The 20,534-nt window shown below is 45.7% G+C and overlaps 2 protein-coding genes across 8 annotated transcripts in view; both read right to left on the reverse strand.

Annotated features, from left to right (window-relative positions):
• The window catches only part of tns1b (tensin 1b), a 150,188-nt gene extending 137,977 nt beyond the window's left edge, over positions 1-12,211 (reverse strand). For all 7 annotated transcript variants that reach the window (XM_068573137.1, XM_068573142.1, XM_068573143.1 and 4 more), the window contains exon 1: positions 12,014-12,211. In XM_068573137.1, the coding sequence (XP_068429238.1) occupies positions 12,014-12,142 (129 nt within the window). In that variant the 5' untranslated portion in view covers positions 12,143-12,211. The remainder of the gene's footprint in view (positions 1-12,013) is intronic.
• Positions 12,212-13,645: 1,434 nt separating this feature from the next.
• On the reverse strand, positions 13,646-19,713 carry cyp27a1.1 (cytochrome P450, family 27, subfamily A, polypeptide 1.1). The gene is made up of 9 exons (XM_068572663.1): positions 19,489-19,713; positions 18,685-18,866; positions 18,143-18,342; positions 17,753-17,950; positions 16,707-16,870; positions 15,958-16,124; positions 15,782-15,863; positions 15,458-15,658; positions 13,646-14,798 (listed from the first exon to the last, which is right to left on the reverse strand). The coding sequence occupies exons 1-9, from the start codon at positions 19,711-19,713 to the stop codon at positions 14,667-14,669; spliced, it is 1,551 nt and encodes a 516-aa protein (XP_068428764.1). The 3' UTR covers positions 13,646-14,666.
• Positions 19,714-20,534: the final 821 nt, after the last annotated feature.

Consider the following 20,534-nt stretch of genomic DNA (forward strand, 5'->3'; position numbering starts at 1 on the left):
GGATTTACTGTTTTGGACCTTTCAGAAAATGTTCAACTTAATCTTCCACTTAAAGATCAGCTGGCAGCGGTCCATGTTATTTCCACAATGATGTATTAGATACAGCTTCGTTGGTTGGATTCAGATTAATGACAACATTCTGTGTTAGCTTGAATTAATTCAGCTAGGATTGATTTAAAGGGGACACATCATGAAAAACTCACTATGTCGGTAGTTTTCCGTATGAAAAAAAAAAGATGTATTTCTTCTAATAGAAACCCCAAAAATACAAGTAGGAACCTGAAAATGAGCATTATACATCCCTTTAAGTAAGAACCCTAATGCGCACCCAATCAGATTGTGATCAGTCCCTTTCATATGTAGACACATGAAGCCCTCCAGTGTTTCCAAGTCTTGAGAAGGCTTAAACAGCTCGTTTGTCATTGAGTGGTTTGAAATGTAATTGTTTTTTTGACAGAAATCTCCTCCGTGAATCGCCACCTTAACGTGGTGGAGGAGTTTGAGTGGCTCAGTGAACCTGGGAGCTATGTTGTCCGGGGCGTCAGCCCCTGGTAGGGTCTCCCAAGGCAAACAGGTTTCGGGGGAGAGCCCAGACTAAGAGCGGTTCAAAAAACCCTTATGGAAAGCAGCACTAACAGCTTAGTCACCTCGCCCGGACAAGGGAAACCGGGGCACCCTCCTGGAGCCAGACCTGGGAGGCGAGCTCGTCGGCGAGCGTCTGGTGGCCGGGCTTTCGCCCATGGGGCCCGGTCGGGCTTAGCCCGAAAAAACAACATGGTGCCGCAGCCACTCCGTGGACCCACCACCCGCGGAGAGGATCATCGGGGTCGGGTGCAATGCAGACCGGGCGGCAGACCAGGCAGAAGACCTGGGCGAGCCGATCGCCGGCAGCATGGACTAGCTCTAGGGACGTGGAACGTCACCTCGCTAGCGGGGAAAGAGCCGGAGCTGGTGCAGGAGGTGGAACGGTACCAGCTAGATATAGTTGGGGTCACCTCCACGCACAGCAAGGGCTCTGGAACCAAGCTCCTGGAGAAGGGTTGGACTTTGTCCTTTTCTGGAGTTGCCCAGGGTGAGAGGCGCCGGGCGGGTGTGGGGATACTCACGAGTCCCCGGCTGAGCGCCGCTATGTTGGAGTTTTTTCCGGTGAACGAGAGGGTCGCCTCCCTGCGCCTTCGGGTTGCGGGGAGTAAGGCTCTGACTGTTGTTTGTGCTTATGCACCGAACAGCAGCTCGGAGTATCCGGCCTTCTTGGAGTCGGTTGGAGGGGTCCTGGAGAGGGCGCCTCCTGCCGACTCTATTGTTCTCCTGGGAGACTTCAACGGTCACGTGGGTAATGACAGTGAAACTTGGCGGGGGGTGATTGGGAGGAACGGCTTGCCCGATCAGAACCCGAACGGTGTTCTGTTGTTGGACTTCTGTGCTAGCCACGGTTTGGCCATCACAAACACCATGTTTGAGCATAAGGTGGTTCATAAGTGTACTTGGTACCAGAACACCTTAGGCCAAAGATCAATGATCGACTTTGTAATCGTATCATCTGACCTGCGGCCGTATGTCTTGGACACTCGGGTAAAGAGAGGAGCAGAGCTGTCAACTGATCACCACCTGGTGGTGAGTTGGATCAGATGGCGAGGGAGGCGGCTGGAAAGACCTGGCAAGCCCAAACGTGTTGTGAGGGTGAACTGGGAACGTCTAGCTGAGGATCCTGTCCGGAAGGTCTTCAACTCCCACCTCCGGAAGAACTTTTCACGCATCCTGAGGGAGGTTGGGGACATGGAATCCGAGTGGACCTTGTTCAAAGCCTCTATTGTGGAAGCTGCTGTCAAGAGTTGTGGTCGGAAGGTCGTCGGTGCCTGTCGCGGCGGTAACCCGAGAACCCGGTGGTGGACACCGGGGGTGAGGGAAGCCGTCAAGTTGAAGAAGGAGGCCTTTCGGGCCTGGTTGGCCCAGGGGACTCCTGAAGCAGCTGATGGGTACCGGCAGGCCAAGAGGGCTGCAGCTGCGGCGGTAGCGGATGCTAAAACTCGGTCATGGGAAGAGTTCGGGGAGGCCATGGAGAAGGACTTTCGGTTGGCCTCAAAGAGGTTCTGGCAAACCATCCGGCGGATCAGAAAGGGAAAGCAGGGCCTACCCCAGGCTGTTCTCAGCGGGGGAGGGGAACTGCTGACTCGGACTGGGGACATCGTCGGACGGTGGAAAGAGCACTTTGAGGAACTCCTAAACCCGGCCAACATGTCCCCTGGGGAGGGGGCAGTGCCTGAAGACCTTGGGGTGGGTGCACCCATATCCCTGGCAGAGGTCACTAAGGTAGTTAAAGAGCTTCTTGGTGGCAAGGCGCCGGGGGTGGATGAAATCCGCCCTGAGATGCTGAAAGCGCTGGACATTGCTGGGCTGTCTTGGCTGACACGCCTTTTCAGTGTCGCATGGGGGTCGGGAACAGTGCCCATGGACTGGCAGACCGGGGTGGTGGTTCCCATTTTCAAGAAGGGGGACCGGAGAGTGTGCTCGAACTATCGTGGTATCACACTACTCAGCCTCCCGGGAAAAGCTTATGCCAGGGTGCTGGAAAGGAGACTCCGACCGCTTGTCGAACCTCGGATTCAAGAGGAGCAGTGTGGATTCCGTCCCGGTCGTGGAACAGTGGACCAGCTCTTTACCCTTGCGGGACTACTGGAGGGGTCTTGGGAGTTTGCCCAACCAGTCTACATGTGCTTTGTGGACTTGGAGAAGGCTTTCGACCGGGTCCCTCGGGGGGTTCTGTGGGGGGTGCTGCAGGAGTACGGGGTGCCGGATCCGTTGGCACGGGCTATTCGGTCTCTATATGCCTGCAGTAGGAGTTGTGTCCGTATCCTCGGTATTAAGTCAGACACGTTCCCGGTGGGTGTTGGCCTCCGCCAGGGCTGCCCTTTATCACCGGTCCTGTTTGTGACCTTCATGGACAGGATTTCTAGGCGCAGCCGGGGGGCGGAGGAAATCCGGTTCGGGGGCCTCGGGATCGCCTCTCTGCTGTTTGCAGATGATGTGGTCCTGTTTGCTTCCTCGGAACGTGACCTCCAGCATTCGCTGGGGCGTTTTGCAGCCGAGTGTGAAGCGGCAGGGATGAGGGTTAGCGCCTCCAAATCCGAGGCCATGGTTCTCTGCCGGAAACCGGTGGATTGCTCCCTTCAGGTGGGGACAACATGCCTGCCCCAAGCGAAGGAGTTCAGGTACCTCGGGGTCTTGTTCACGAGTGAGGGTAAGGTGGAGCGAGAGATCGACAGGCGGATCGGTGCGGCTGCAGCAGTAAAACAGGCGCTGTACCGGTCCGTCTTGGTGAAGAGGGAGCTAAGTCGGAAGGCGAAGCTCTCTATTTACTGGTCGGTCTACGTTCCAACCCTCACCTATGGTCACGAACTCTGGGTCGTGACCGAAAGAACGAGGTCGCGGATACAAGCGGCCGAAATGAGCTTCCTCCGTAGGGTGGCCGGGCTCAGCCTTAGAGATAGGGTAAGGAGCTCGGACATCAGGGGGGAGCTTGGAGTCGAGCCGCTGCTCCTTCGTATCGAAAGGAGTCAGCTGAGGTGGTTCGGGCATCTAATTCGGATGCCTCCTGGACGCCTCCCATTAGAGGTTTTCCAGGCACGTCCAACTGGGAAGAGGCCCCGGGGAAGACCCAGGACACGCTGGAGGGATTATATCTCCCGGCTGGCCTGGGAACGTCTCGGGGTCCCCCAGAACGAGCTGGAAAATGTTGCGGGTGAGAGGGAAGCCTGGGTCGGTCTGCTGGGTGTGCTGCCACCGCGACCCGACCCCGGATAAGCGGCGGAAAATGGATGGATGGATGGATGGACAGAAATCTCAACACTAATTTCCTCCTTTAGCTGATGTAGAACATAAGGATGACACTAAGCATTATTGTGTGTATTAATATAACCTCTTTTCTTTTCTTTACTTTTTCTGACAGCTGACATCTGTGGGTCGTGTTAATGAGGGTCTTGGCCTTCGGTTTGGCGACTACACGGTCTCCTGTGAATACCAGACTTAAGAATGCAGATGGCAGGTGTTAAAGGATTGGCTGCAGTCAGGCTTACGGGTAACATAAGACACAAGACAATCTCCCGAAATGACAAAGAGATCTCAAGAATGTGCAACAAAAGTGAAAGCGCAGAGAAAGGAATGATATGCAGTGAAGTGATAAGTAACAGTGTTGCAGTAGATGGAGCTGCAAGCTGCTAATGCAACTCGCTTTCATCTAACACTGTTGGAAGGCAGGCACTTTATCTAACTGCAGACTGTTAAATCCATTACCGTTATCTGCAATGAGGAGCCCAACCGTTCAGGGCAGAGAAAGCCTAGCAGTAAAACATTGCTCAACCCTGGGATTAAATATAATTTTACAATGCAAATATTGTGTCTAATTAAAGGGTTGTAAGGCCTAATGTCTAGGAATGAATACCCAAGGAAACATTAGCCTCAAAGCCGAGTTGCTACCCAGTTATAAGCAGACACTGACAACACAATGGTGCGGAGGTATTCAGGCTATTTTCAGAGTCCTGTCATGAAGGCTTGCCAAAGCAGACAGACACGCAGAAGGCAAAGAAGTAGCAGATTATCTTCTCAGAACGTCTGTGACAACTCGAATGTAAAAGAAAAATGAAGAGGGCTTAAAGGGTAAAACCCCTCAATTGAGGTAATCCAATATGCCATTCTTACAGTCTGGGAAAGTCCACGTAGAACCTCAGAAACTAGGTCTGTTTATGCCCGATACCCGCCCGCCGCGGTTATTCAATCCTCCTTGCTTCTTATCTTTGGGGAGTGTTTATAACGAGGCTGTTACACACGGTTGACTAGGTCCCATGCACAACTTTACAGAATAAAAACAACATGACACAAGAGCTACGTAAGCCAGCCGAGTATATTTTTGATGATATATCAGTTTTTGGTATATTTGTCAGCAGATGAGGAACAAAAAACTTCATTTTTTTCCACCTAAATGTGGACAACTTTGGTTTTTAACTAATTTATTAGTAGCCTATAAATATAAAATCATACATATATATCCATCCATCCATCATCCAAACCGCTTATCCTTTTTAGAGTCGTGGGCCGATCACAGCTGTCAATGGGCGAAGGCAGGATACACCCTGGACAAGTCACCAGTCCATATATATATATATATATATATATATATATATATATATATATATATATATATATATACATATATACATATATATACATATATACATATATATATATATATATACACACATATATATATATATATATATATATATATATATATATATATTCAATCTCATATATATTTCAATCTCAGTCAAAAATGCATGGGCATATTATGAATTATATAAATGATCATTTTTGTTTCACTTGTCTGTTATGTCATGAGTTCTACAATATTTTTCATGATTTTTCTTTCTTAAAACCATACAAACATCTGCACATTGAATACATTATTGCTGGTTGTATTTCTTCGTCTTGTCCATCTTCATTTCAGTGTGCTGCTTCAGGTTAATTGACCGTGTGTGTCACAAAGTTACGGTCCAGTGAGAAAGTCACCAAGAACGCAACACTGGCAGCTTGTTCCTTCAGGCCTCCCTCCAAAGTAATCCCCTCAATATTACCATTGTGACCGTGTGAGTGCAGTGGCAGAGGCAGGTAGGGCATTGAGACACGTGGGTATCCCGTCTAATCGCTTCATGTGGACCCAAAGCAATAGTTGGACCGGCTCATTACAGCAGCAGATACAGGACCCTTTCCTTCCTGTTTTTGTCAAAGATTTTTGATTGATTGACTGCTGTCAAGATGTGACGAACATTTCAACAAACATCAACATTCATAAAATACTTTACTTATACTATCTTTAAGACAGACTTGTACTTTAAAAAAAAAGACATAAAACAGTATTAATGAAATAAGACTAACGTTAAAATACCAGACAAAATTAGGATTCCTCCTCACATTGATAATAAAACTATGTAAGCTAAATCCGATGTGTTCCTAAAGCCGCCCTGCCCACAGATTCACAGCATTGCCTATTGGACTCTCTGCAACCAGAGAAACTATCAAAGTATAAAAAGAACAAACTAAATCTGTAGACAAATTCCTCTCCTCTCGTGTGACATATCATTTTATCGCCTTATATACACATGTGAGAATAAAATAGAATATGTATATTATCAGTGTGAACACAGTCTTGGGCGAGGGGGTGGTGCCATAAATAAACTCCCAACCCGTGCGTACGACACTATGTGTGGCACGCCGGTGACGCTTGTGTAAGATTTCAGGCGCGTGCAACACATGTGCAGCATTGTGTCCGAGAGTGTGATTTAATTAAAGATTCCTTTGCCTGCTGCATAGGATGGGACACACCCGCTCTCATTAACAGGGATCAGGAGGGGAACATGTGCCGGGCTTTTTTTCTTTTTTAATGGAGGGCTATCGAGTTTCTACCCCTGTTCTACTAATAATAAAAGGCATGGCAAACCTTCTCGACAGAACAATCAACTGCTGTGGCCCTCTGTGTTGGCTTTAAGACACTTGAGACACACCAAAATAGATGTTAAGAGTTGTGTTTCTCCAAAAACATTCATAAAAAAGGGCATTAATGCCTTCACAATGCCTTGGTCACAGCCAAATGTTACACACTCCAGTGAAAGCTGTATTTTCAACTCCGCCCGTGACAGTGAGTATTCTATAAATTTATCAGACACCTTATGGTTATAATTCATAATGTCCGTCACGTGTCCCCTCAGTGCAGTGAGAAACCACATTCCAGTGTGAATACCTCTGAAATTCCTCCCTGGTGGAATGTCTAAGTGTGCAAACCTATCCTTTTAAAAAAAAGCAGCGAGGGCGAACTAGCAACAATGATCTGCCTCAGCTTGTTACAAGCACTGGTGCAAAATAGAGGGAGAGAGAGAGAGAGAGCAAAACCAGGGGTCTTTCTTCCTGTGTGTATTCAGAGTAAATGCAGCATGTCAAAGGGGGGATTTATTACGTCCGCAAAAGAAAAACATTCTCCCGATGATGAAAACATGATTGGGCGACCTGGGTAGCCCAGACTAACTTCTGCTCCACTGTCACAGTAATTACCCTCGGAGGCCCGTGGCATCCGACCTTGGTGGAAAAGACCCCGGGAAAAGAGAAGAGCCACAAAGACGCATTTTGAGGCGAAAAGGGACGCGACCTGGGAGAGCCGAGCTCCCTGTCCATCACTCGGAAGTGTTGTGAATGGCTACAAAGGCCCCCAGAGTGAGACTTTGTGAGATTTCGACGTTGCCAAGAGCAAATGCCACATCGGCTTGCCAAGTATTAGGGAGAAGACAAGAAAATCCCCCCCCCCCCAACACACACATAGGGAAATATCAACAAAACTGCAGCATAAAGGCCACATTCACAGGCGCACAAAGCCAGAGAGGCTGGATGGTATAGGGCTAAACCGAGTGTATTATGTTGCACTGATGCCACGAGGTCTAAGGCAGAGGTGGAAGTTAGGCCTCCGCTTTTACATTCCAAGAAAAGAGGCACACAACCGTGACTCTGGGGGGGAAATACAGTTGCCCTGTGCCTTAATCTATCATTCTGACTGTCATTCTATCCACTGTGCATCGCCAAGTGAATTAAAGACACTTTAAGAAGCTCAATGGAGCGCCTTTTGTGTCCCATTATCTTCTTGTTCCACGGGCTTTGTGGGCGACGTTACGCATCACTAAATCTGTAATGTCTTGAAAGGCTGTTTGGAAAAGACATATCCGCTCATCGGATTCACACATCCTTTCACCACGAGGCCTTGAAAGTAGAGGCGTTGACTTCCAAAATGGATATTTAAAAAAAGGCTCAGATTAGCAGACGAGTGCATGCTAGCTGTTGTCTCGGATGTCGTCTTAAAAGGGCGTAATTTCACACACACGCACACACTCACTCGCACACACAAACACACACATCTACATTACTGGAGAGCATTTTGAATACTTTGAATGTTGTAACGAAACGATCTACGGATCAAACTCTACAAATAAGCTTATACATATATATACATTTGATATTTTCATACATAATGGTCAGGATGCTTAAGTCATTATCTGGAGCTTATGTCAACAAACTGAGAAAACAAAAACTGAGACTGCTAGCAGCAGCGGAGAGCTAGCGGGAACACCTACCGAAGATAGTAGCGGCTTGTAACCCGACTTTTACTGTACTGCATTTTAGTCCATTATACTTTTACCTACCGCCTCAATTTTTGTTTTCTTTTAGAAAAATTAAGATATTTTGGTAAGATATAAATTGGTGCACATAAGTTGGTGAAGTGTCTGACACTCAGACTCTCCCCAGACCCCCAATTAATATGAAATGAAACCTACACCTTTTGCTTTTATAACACTGACAGATATTTATACATAATCATGAATGCATCCAAGTCTTTTTTAGCTTGAAATTCTTTTACTTTCATGATGTTCCTCAAATGATCCAGTCCCAAGACAGTTTGTAAGGAGAAGCCGAAAAGTATTTCAAAGTGTGCTGATAATATTTGCTGGTTCAGAGCTGGTTTAACCTGCTGGCAGCAGCATGTAGGAGAGGGTTCACCACATCAAGACCGACAGATGCAGGGTCAGTCACAATAACTCAACCCGCAGTGTCTTTGATATCGTCGCTTATTATCTGGTTCCTTTACATAACACCGTCAAGTGAAATCCAGTGAGCATATTCCACCCGTGTCACGCGAAGAATAGGTCCATTCAGAGAAGCTTCCTACCCCCTTGTTGAATTCCTGTGTGCACGGGCATTAAAAAGGTAAAATGACAGGGGTTAACTTTGCAGAGGCACCACAGCCCTCTCCTGGGTCAAGCACACACTGGGCACCTTTCCACAGAGGAACACACAGAGAGGGTCTTGTTCTGCGGCCCATGTGCAGGTCATTGCCGGCAGGTTCGGGAGTGAAATGATAGGCCTCCCCAGAGGCGCAGCACAGAGGGCACACTGTTTCCTCACAGCTAAAGCACCCGCTGGAATGCAATATGGGGCGGCAGGTAACTTTCAGTTCACCGCATACCTTTATCCAAAATCTTCAAATCCCAGGAAAGCCCCTTGCCGCCTGACACTTTGCTGGGAATTCAGGTAACGGGGCAGCGAGAGAGCCGGACTTGACAGGCATCGAGCTGAAATGAGGATTAGTTTCCGAAGGAGGGCTAGTCGGCGGTGTTACTCATGTTGAGAGTCTGAACTGCCGGGTACTCGGATCCCGGGGCCGGCTAAAAGATACCCGCCCGAGGCTGGATGTAATAGGGCTTGTCAGTCGCTATCGTTAGCGTCATGCGTGTGTGTAAACGTATATGAACATCAAAATGATTTTTTTTTTTTACATTTACTTACCACTTTACATTGTTCTTTTCATTGAGGCAACTGTTTGGGAAAAAGAGAACGGCCCTCAGGCATTTTAATTACACTTTACTGGCCGTGCGATGACATCAGCGTAGCTTTGCCGCTAGTTCGCATAAGAAAAGCCCAACGCATTATCCTCAGTTAACGCCAGTCTCTCAAATTTGTGTCTTTGCACTCCGATTGTGTTCTGTCCGTCAGCCCATGAACTGCCGTTGTATAACAACGTCCAAGATGCAAAACACAACAAAGCACATATTGTTTTTGAAGCGTATTCAAGACCCCCTCACCACCTCTCCCTCATCTGGTTCAAAGTCTTGGCTGTGTACGTTGGTTTAACATGAGGGTTTTTACTTTCTGGCCGATTGTTATCTCTCTTCAAAGCTCTGCGCTGTGGGCCTCCCCGGGCGCCGCTTCTTCTTCTTCTTCTTCTTCTTCTGGGACACAAACCACAAGCATCCCACACACATACACACACATACAAAGTATGTACAAGGAGCAAATTGCGACAGGAAGCATTTTCTCTGCACCTGAGCACACTGTCGACACGATCATCAGCATGAAAAAGAAAAGAAAAAAGAAACTGCTACACAAAAAAAACAAGGAAGAAGGCTGAGCACAGTGTTCAGGAGTGTTCTGCACTGCCGTTGAGATCAATCAGTGCATTTAGAAATAGCTGACGCAGATTATGATTATGAATTGGGTTTTACAAGTCCTCTCTTCAGCGAGGTCACACATTTCAAGCTTCGTCTGAAATGGCACTGTTAAAATCATATGGGGTTCTTTACACCGAGCGTGACCGACACTTGGCTTCACTTGGTTGACTTTTTTTCAACACTTTAAAGCACCGATTTATTACTTCAACCACAGCGCTGCTGGCTGGACTCTTCACTTCCCACATCAGCTCTCCGATGCGCCCACAGCCCCAACGCCCCTCGGTGCCAGCTGTTAAAGTAGACATCTGTCTGTGATGCGGGCATCGAGGACAGTGATCCCCAAACAGGGGTGTTTGTACTTCAGGTATGCGGTTGATATTGTATTACTGGAAAGATTTGGAAATAAATAAAATGGTGGGAAAAAGAATAAAGCGAGATATTTGTACTGAGCATACAAATACACGGCCAATAGGGTATTTTAACTGCTGTTTATTTTATTAGGGCAGTCGCCAAAAAGACAAACAAACTTCGCCAAACCTCCCGAGAAAAAAAACAAGCTTCCACATCAACAGGTCCAGGATCACAATATAAGAAAATAGCGCATCGGTAGCGAGATGGATGGAGTTGATGAAGAGGTACTTGAGCCCATCGGATAAGGCTGCAGTGGTACGTGACACTCCCCCGTTTATTGACAAGACTATGGTAACGTTAGCTCAGAGAGGCCCTCCCTACCATAATACTACTACTCTTGGGGCAAAGGAAGTCAGACAGCGGCTGGCAGTACCACAATTTTGCACTCTGTGAAACAGGGCGTCCTTTCGGGAACGTAAAACACGTCAGCAGGCTCTCTCTAGAGCCAGTGTTTGGTGTGTCCCTTCTGGGCTACAGTAGAAACATGCAGGCGGTAGACTCCGAGAAGAGGACCTGCTCCCCCGTGTAAATATAAAGGGCTTATTCTAAGCTAACGGTTCTCAGTTTCAGGTGATTATATACACTGATGAAATCATAATTATGAATATCTTATCCCATTTCTGCTAATAGTTTTCCAGAAATGCTACACACTTGCCCTTTAATACAGCTAGCTTAGTATCATATTACCTGAAGCCATTAATTCTTACCGGGAGCTCATTATAGCCACAGTTTGGCATCATGACATCACGGCGGCCCAAATCAAATGGCTTATTGTTTCTATTTAAACCTGTGAAATGAACTCTGATGGGCATGGATTCATATCAACACAAGCAAAATGGCACATTTAATTCACAATAAATGAAGAAAGCCACCCTGACCGGTCTGCAGTGAGAAGCAATGGTTCTCGGGTCAGACGGATAAACCAGTGCAGGTCACTGACCACATTCCACAGGTCTGAAATAAGAGCCTCTCCCTGCAGAGCAAATTGTACAAATTCAACTAAAACAATTAGTTAGTTAGTGAGATAGTTGTTTGTTAACTAAACGCCACAGACACACCCAGCAGAAGGGTTTACTTCCACAGGCAGGGGTCACTGCTGATGACCCCGAGGTGCATTTTGTCTTGAGAGTGAAAGCATGACTGAACTTGGAGTTGCCCTTGGCAGTCATGACATTGGACGGTCGACGTCCTTCACTCAAGTTGTGCGAGTGAGTGACGTCAGAGCAGGTATTAGAGCTGTATTAGAGCTGCAGGTCACCTGGATTGATGGTTGTGAACAACCCCAGGTCTATAATTCGGTCTGAGACACGGCTGTTCATAGTAAGTGTTTCTTGTTTTTTTCTGACTCAATAAACTCTTTATGTTGAGTTTGTTAAGTGGGACCAAAGGTCGAAAGTTCTTATCTGAATCCAAATCCGACATGAAGATAGTGAGTTGGGTTATAAAGCATGCATTGACATGCAAATACCCCTCCCAGGTCTGCACAATCCCTATTGTCAGCCCGGGTTTTTTGACGCCCTATTGGCCACACTTGCCACTTTCGAGGTACCAGCGGTTCTTCTTACCGTCTTGGGGCTCCTCTTCTCCTTCACCTTCTTCTTCTTCGTCTCCTCCTCCTCCTCCTCCTCATTTAGGCAAACAGGCATTTGCAGCAAGTCCTCTTCACAGCAGATGAAGCTCACGGTGCATCCCATCCGAGCAAACCCAGAGCGCACACGTCCAAACCCATTCAAAGCAAAATAAACCTCAACACACTTTGGTCCTCCTCGCCTCCTCTTCCTCCTCCTCTTCCTCCTCCTCCTCCTCCTCCTCCTCCTCTGTGGACGACTTCGTTCAGCTCAAACGGGCGACGAACGCGCGCACAACGTCTGGCATCGGTGCGACGTCAGACGAGCATTTAAAGCGAAGTTGTTGTTGTTTTGAACAAGTTTGAAGAGTTTCCCGCTCTTGTTGTTAAACACCACGCGACTGACTGACTGACTGCCACACTGAGGTGAAGTGACTTCCCCCTGCGCGCGCGCGCGTACACACACACACACACACACACACACACACACACACACACACACACACACACACACACACACACACAGGTAGCCTGCAACGCCTTGATAGCTCTCTCTCTCTCTCTCTCTCTCTCTCTCTCTGTCTCTCTCTCTCTCTCTCTCTCTCTCTCTCTCTCACGCCTTCGTGCTTTCATATGGCTTTGTGTGATTGGTGGTTCAGGCCGTCACTCAAAACTCGCAGGTAGCAACACGTGTGCAAACAGTTTACCCCCTGGTGTGGGTCGCGGGTCCCCATGTGGCCGATGAGTCGTCCAAACAACTGGCCTGAGATCAGCTGCACACCGCGCTGAAGTTCATGGGCTTTTTCTTCTTCTTCTTCTGTTCATGCAATTCTGCTGCCCCCTGCTGGGTGACGTGGAGTATTGTGTTAATTGTAATTCAATGACTGTATTTTTTCAACATTCATTTATGATTGTTGAAGTAAATTAATCCTTCATTAAAAATCGTATACTTCAGTAAAAGTAAAAAATAACATTATGAATAAAAAAGTTATTTGTTAAAGTATTGAAGTAAAAATATTTGTTCTGCGAGGAAAAATGCCTTCTGCGACTTGTGTATTATTGTATGACAAAATGGTGACGTCAAGACTGATGCATCGTAAAGCAGCATTTTACTGTTGGGTCAAGTCTAATCTTAATATAGTTTCATCCGGTGGTTCCCAACATAAGGGTCTGGCCCCTTTGGATGACCACAAGGTACATTTGAGGGGTTGTTAAATGATTAATGAGCGTTCTGCTGCACGAATCAGTTTGTCTTGTGGACAGTTTTCCTTCTTTTTGACTATTAGCTAGATAACAAGTTTAGCAGGAAAATGTCTCTCTAGTGGAACTGCACACAATACGCAAACATCTGAAACAGGAACAAGAGCCCCAATGAGACAGTGCTGTGTTGGTAATTAGTTAGAAATCAAATTACTGGTCTAATCTTCTGTAAAGCATTGAATTTTAAGAGGATCAATGTTTGTTTTATGTAAAATTGTAATCGGAACAGGAACTAAAGCGTGTAATAAATGTAGCAGAGCAAAAAGTACAACCTTTACCGTTCTTGAGACGCACACAAATATTACAGAAAAGGTAGATTAAATGTTTTTATTTATAATCAGAATCAAGTTTACAAAACAATAGCCTTCGTGTTTGTTGCCAAAATACCACAAAATAATAAGAAATGGAAACAAAATTGAATGACAACTCTGACATGACAACTGAAAAAAAAATAATGCGTATGTGTGTAAAATAAAAAAATGTACAGCATTTGTGTCTCAATGCTTGTCTCAGTTTTTATTTGACCTGCTCAGCCTCTTAGTCCCGCCTCCAGCCACTACCGCAGCCCAATGCCCTCAGACTCATCCTCCTGACTGTGACCCATGTCCACTTTCCCTGATCAGCTGCAGAATTAATCCGAGCAACCTGAAGCTGATTTACATTTACCGTTCCCACCCCGAAGTTATCTGGAAGTCATGGTGATCCATCACTATGAGGGCGGCAAGTTGACGTACAATTGTGATCGCTGAGCAGCCGGCAGACTTGTTGAATCAAGTTTGACTCACAAACCCGCCCTTGATCATTGTCCAGCTTACTGACGTGGAGTTTCACGAGAAAAGAGGGTCTAAGAATGCTGTGGAAGGATTCAGTTACTTGGAAAACAGTCCATATGCATCTCATTCAAGGGCAATAAATACACAATTCAAGTTTTGTAAATAGTCCCACCTCGATTGTGAAAGTGTTATTTACGCAGGTGTTCATTTTAAAACCATTAAAGGCAGTGCCAACCTTTGATCTTAACTGAAGTGAGCCGGGTGCAAAGGCAAGAAACAGCAAAATATTACAAAATATTCTTTATGTTAATACTCTTTCTAATTTCTTACCTCAGAAAAGCGCATTCTGCAGATTCGGTGTGAACAACGGCCTCTTGTGAGTAAAGAGTATCACTGGCTTACATTCCAGAAGTGCTCACGGTTTCCACAGTGCTTCAAAATATCAAATGGTTCGTAACTTTTGTAAATGCTACAGAGTAATATTTTCTATTTTGCATAATAATAATAATGTCCATTTTACATTTACTTGCATTTGTTACAGCAACAGTTTCACACCTGTATCTTAATACAGCAGACATCCTTTTTCTTTTCTTTTTTTAAAAATCTGAAAAAAGCAAATCAAGCGCCGTCTTTGCTGCCTCGGGCCACAAAGTGCAGGTTCAGTTGTTGGTCTGGTATCAGAACGGTGCGGTTGATGCTTTTCAACTCTCCCATGTTGGGGTCTGGTTTGATCTCAAACTGCCTGATGACCTGGAGGAAAGAAGAAAATAAATTAAAATAAGTGAAAGTGACACACGTAAAACTCCTCTGCTGTTTAGAGCATTTTAGCTCATGGTTTTGTTTTGGGTTTTTGTCTCAGCACGTTCGGGATGAATGCTAATAAAAGCTGTTTGTCTAAGGCATGACAACTGTATATTGTGGATCTAAGTCATGCGGCCACTCCTTGTGACTTATTACTATGAAGGATGGGATGACATGATTATACCATTTTGTGCCAAAATTCATTTGGCAGAATGTTTGGTGACTTTCACACAGTCTTGCTCAAGCAGGTTCTTAAAGTCGATCTTATAATAAATAAGTACTAAACATGTTTGTGTCCTAGGGCAATAAATACATAATAACCTTTCAGCATCTTGCCAGTCAAGGAGTCTGAAAACACAGAACCAAATACAGCAGCACAGTTTCTTTGTCAGACTTTAGAAAAGCGAGCCAATAACAGGAGGAGCTCTCAGTCAGTCAATCTCTCCTATTGGCTGCTCTACAAATGCAAATGTTTGAGCCAACTCGAGTCCCACCAAGCAGACTTTCAAAGCAGTGTTTTGCTGTTGCTCGACGCGCCATGAAGCTTTCCATCACATCCATGTGTGCGACGGCGATGCAGCAAGAGGTTTTCCTCCCTCGTCACGTACCGCAAACACAACCAGATACATCTCCAGCTCAGCAATCCGGCGACCGACACAGCCTCTCACTCCGAAGCCGAAGGGGATGGAGGCGAAGGGGTGTGGCCTCTTGCGGCCGTCGCGGAGCCATCGCTCAGGCTTGAACGTGAACGGTTCTGGGAACGTGTCCTCGTCGTGACTGATGGCGTAGTGACAAAACAGGAAAGCGGTCTGGTGGAACACGACGGTCAAGAGATGAAAAACTGAAACTCTGATTTTTGCATTACAATGACGGGAAAAAAGGTCTAATAATGCTGTAAGATTAAAAAGAAAGAAAAAAAAAAGTGGACTCACTTTCTTTGAGAATTGATATCCACCAATGGTAACGTTCTTTTCTGCAATGACCCTTGCGTTCATCGGAACCACCGGGTACATCCTGAGAAACGAGAACGGATCATTTCATTTGGTTTTCGGTTGTTTTTTATGTCGCTGTCCGATGCGGGGCAAATAACAGATATGACCGGTCTCACCTCAGGGCCTCCTTGATAACGGCCCTTAAATACTGCATCCGGGTGACCTCGGCAGCGGAGGGGTCCCGGTCCGCCGGCACCGATGTGGACACTTCTTCGTAAAGTCTGTCCTGGGTTTCAGGGTACTTGGACAGCAGGTGCAAAGTCCACGTGAGGGTGTTGGAGGTCTTGACAAGCAAAGGCACGACATCAAGGAAGCGGGCCGAGAAACGCACACCATACATGCCGAAGAGGAAAAAAGGTGGAAGACGAGTGGCGGTCCAGCTGATATTTAGACATTTTACAATGATGCATTTTCAGAAAATCATTTTGGACAAACCAGGAATAGCATCAGATGTTTTTAAAATGAGTCATAGATATATTAGAGATATTTCCTGGGGCTTTTTGACCGTATTCTCCAGCTTTCACCTGTTTTCTAACTATTGGCAGTGGAAATGGAAAAAGACCCCAAATGTTACTTCTGATGTAAAACTCTTAACTGTAAGTGGCAAAACTATTAATAGCGCACCGTAAAAGTCTATCATCAGCACAATGTACTTAAGTCTAATTAATGTCTGTTCACGTTGGAGCTTTCAAGTCTAATACGATGCAGAGTATTTAGTGTGGTCATTACAGCTAACGGAGGCAGAACACATATTTATAGCCCAGTTTTCACCTTTTTCTGCCATGTTCCATGTTTTTCCTCTCACTCATTTGAAGAGGAGGTAGGAGGATTTTATCTAAACAATCGGAGGTAGTATCATACTCACCGTGTCCATTCCAGCTAACAGGAGCTCCGCGATGCTGCCGTACACATCTTTCATGCTCATCTGAGTGTTTGAGAGGAGGTATGTGAGGTATTCGCCCTCCACATCATGGTTACTGTCCACACGCTGCTGAATGACCTCCAGCTTCTTGTCAATCAAGTCTTTTGCTGAAAATAAGAGGAGAAATGGAAGTGTCACATTTTAGTATACTCAAAAATAAACTCGTACAAACATGAAAATTTAAAAAAAAAAAGAAAAAAGTTTCTCCTGGATTTTAATTTCACTACAATTAAAGATAATTTTACAGAAAGAGAGCAGGATGATTCGACATACGTGGTTAAACCAGACATGACACGCGAGTAGACTGAACTTCTAAAAGGAAACGAGAAACAAATTAAGAATAAATTCCCGGATCCTTAACAGTTAAGTACTTTGACATTTTGGGAAATATGCTGATTCAATTGAAACCTCCGTACACTAAACATGAAGAGACCGGTTTCTGCCCGTCCTGTGCCAAAAGGTGAAAGTAAGCTTCATATTAAGCTTGAAACGACTGGAAAGTTTACCTCATGGGCACTGTCGAGGTGCCGTTGAGCAAGGCAACAAACCTCCAAACTGGTATGGAGATAGATTTTTTCTATTTGTATTGAAGTATTGCTCAGATGGCTTTGTCTCTTTCTGTCATGAATATGTGCAGTGTTTGAGAGCATAAACTTATGTTTACCAAGAGAATAATTTGAGTAAAGTAGGGCCATTTTCTTTCAGACCTCTATACAAACTGTCGCCCCCTGCTGGCCATTAAAAAGAATGCAACTTTAAAGCGTTGGCTTCACTTTTCTTACGCGGAGGTTGCCGTCTATTCCAAACCTTTGAACGGTATCATATTTCTCAAAATATGTAGAGGAGAGTTGCTCAATACTAATAAAAATAGATAGAGATAACTTTCTCCAGTAACACAACTGTGCATTGTGTCCACAGTTTTGTCACACTTTATATCACAACGCACTTTGCTTCTAAAAGGTGTTATGGAGCAACAAAAGCCAACTCACCAAAGCTGAAGATACCCTCCCAGCCTGCAATGTAGCGCCCCCAGTAGGGCAGCAGATTGCGGCTCCACTTGGGCGTCAGAAACGCAGCCATGTTGTTGGAGAACATCTGCGATATGGCGTCGATGAAGTCTGCAGTACCTGCAGGGATTTCATTTTCCAGACAGCCGAGCCTTGTCTCGAACAGAATGGCGGCAATACCTGAGGTTAAGATTTAAGATAAGACATCAGAGAACCCGTCTGCAAGATTGCTCTCCCTCAATAGAAGTTGCACTCAAACTAAATCAAAATCGTATTTCTTCAATTGCAACTACACTAACCTACACTATTGGCACACAGGAGAGGTTGCAGTTGCTTGCATGAACATGCACCATGCACATGTTGTCTACATACCCTCTAGTGAGAAGTGATAGAGCTCATTGGCCACATTGGTCACCAAATCGCCCGTCGGGCTACACTGACGTAGGAAGTAGATTCTCTTGATGAAGGCCGTCACCACGTCGTTGATAACGCCATCGTACTGTGCAGAGTCTTTTGGATGCAGCATGCGCTTATTCAGCACCACCCTTAGGTTGTACCACTTCTCCCCCTCCCTGGGAACAGATGTACAGTCACAGAGAGAAACAAAAAGCAAAGCCCATCAGGTTTCAGAACATGTGAGATTTGTGTTATCCATGTGTTTGTAATTTATGAATGCAGCGGTAATCAACAGAGTAGTCAGGAATGGAAGAAGAAGAAAGAAGAAGAAGAAGAAAGAAGAAGAAGAAGAAGAAGAAGAAGAAGAAGAAGAAGAAGAAGAAGAAGAAGAAGAAGAAGAAGAATATGACCCTCTCACATGACAGGACTTTGCCCTGGAAAGCCTTTCTGTAAATTATTGTTTTAAATATATGTGGAATGCATTTCTGGGCACATAACATAATATTTGTCAGTCTTACTCCGTGAAAGGCCCATAGCCGAATCCTCTCATGTCCCGATACTCCTTCCACGCCACCATGTCTCCCCGTTGAGGGAACTTCCCGTCGTTCCTCATAACTTCTTCCAGCAGCTTCGGGGTGTTCACGGAAACCGACTGCAGTCCGTCTCTGTATATGTGCCCGTACCGCTGCTTGTCATAGATCTTAAAAAAAAAGGCAAAGTACAAGAGAGAGAAAGATGCGGAAACAGAGAAACCGGTGCGTCAGCACTCTCGTAACGCACAGGGAAAGAAAGAAAGAAACAAGTCGAGCTGCTGCTCCATAAACATCATATCAAAATCAAATCAACATTGGATTATCAGACCCATGAATAAACAACACATTGCACATTTGTACAGCCTGTGAGCAGATAGGTGAGCTGCAGAAAGCGGTCCTGCAAACAATCCTCTCCTCTGAGAGTAAGCTGAGACTGGCTGTTGTTATCTGGAGGTTACTATGGGAACAAAAGGTAATAGAACCAGCCCGACAACTTGTGTGATGAACTGTCGCACATAGTACACACAAACACCTGAAGTAAATCAAGATTGTTTTTGCAAAAAGACAAAGGAGTTGCAGCCAATATATGAATCTTGGTTGCAACTACTTGATTATCAGGTTACTTCTGGAACGCACGCAGATGAAAACTGTGGCAGAGACCTGCTGTGTGTGTGTGTGTGTGTGTGTGTGTGTGTGTGTGTGTGTGTGTGTGTGTGTGTGTGTGTGAGAGAGAGTGAGAGAGCGAGACAGATACCCAGAAACCACGCAGTCCACTGCAGCCTGGCTTACCTGGAGCTCATGCAAACGGTTGTAGAAACCCTGAAACACCATCCTGTAGAGTAGCTCCAAGAAGCTGACGTGCGGGAGGTCGTCCACGGTCCGAGGCTTGTCCTGGAATGCAGAGGACGGGCCCCCCGGCCCTGTGGAGCAGACCCGGGCCACGGCGTTTGGGCCCGGCAGCAGCGGCCAGCGTCCATTCCCGCTCATCAGACTCCGGTACAACCGTGCAGCCATATTGAGAGCAGAATGGAAAACGCACGGCTCCTGTTACAGCCGAGAGTCTGGCGGAGCAGGGAGGGGCCAAGTCTTACATAAAGCACAGCTCTCAAGGATCAACCAGGGGCCACTCCACCCACTCGCCCAATTCCGAGTCCCAATATATCATTAAAGTGTATGCTAATTACATTATTTTTTAATTATCAGACATGGACCACAAAATGAAAAGTTAAAGTTCCTGATTAAAAACAAAGAGATGGTAGAGAATATACTTTAAATGGATTACATCACATATTATAAATCACAACAAATTTAACTAATTACTAAGACATTAACGTGTGTTTCCGGTCGGGAATAGCCTCACTCAAAGTCTCAGAGACCTTTATAAGCTGTTTATGGGCTTTTTTTCCTGGATTACATAACTTTTGAGCTCAGCACATGCTTCCTCTTAGAAGCACTCAAGATGTGTCCTGCTTCAAACTCGAGTAGTATGTGCACACACAAACACAGCGTTTTAGGATCTCTTGTGTGGCTCCAGTCGCATCTGCTCATTGTACTTGTTGGCTTTAGAGCCCAACGGTAACACAGTAACATGAGAAGGCTACATTTTCTCCAGGAAAAAACATGTCGCTTTATGTGCTTGCTGCTGTCATTTTGCAGATGCAACAGCTGCGGGTACAACTAGCTGAGAAATATAGAAGCAGTTAAACTTCCATTTAAAAGTGGTTGAAATAAGCCCCCCTCCATACTTTTAATGTTTTATCTTTCCTTTGTGAGTGTTTCTTTGACGTACAAATAAACTGGGTGAATAACTAGCATCGAAACATCACAAGCAGTGG

The sequence above is a fragment of the Clinocottus analis genome, unplaced genomic scaffold, assembly GCF_023055335.1.
Source record: "Clinocottus analis isolate CAN_PGR_092001 unplaced genomic scaffold, fCliAna1.0.p SCAF_12, whole genome shotgun sequence".
Classification (NCBI taxonomy): Eukaryota; Metazoa; Chordata; class Actinopteri; order Perciformes; family Cottidae; genus Clinocottus; species Clinocottus analis.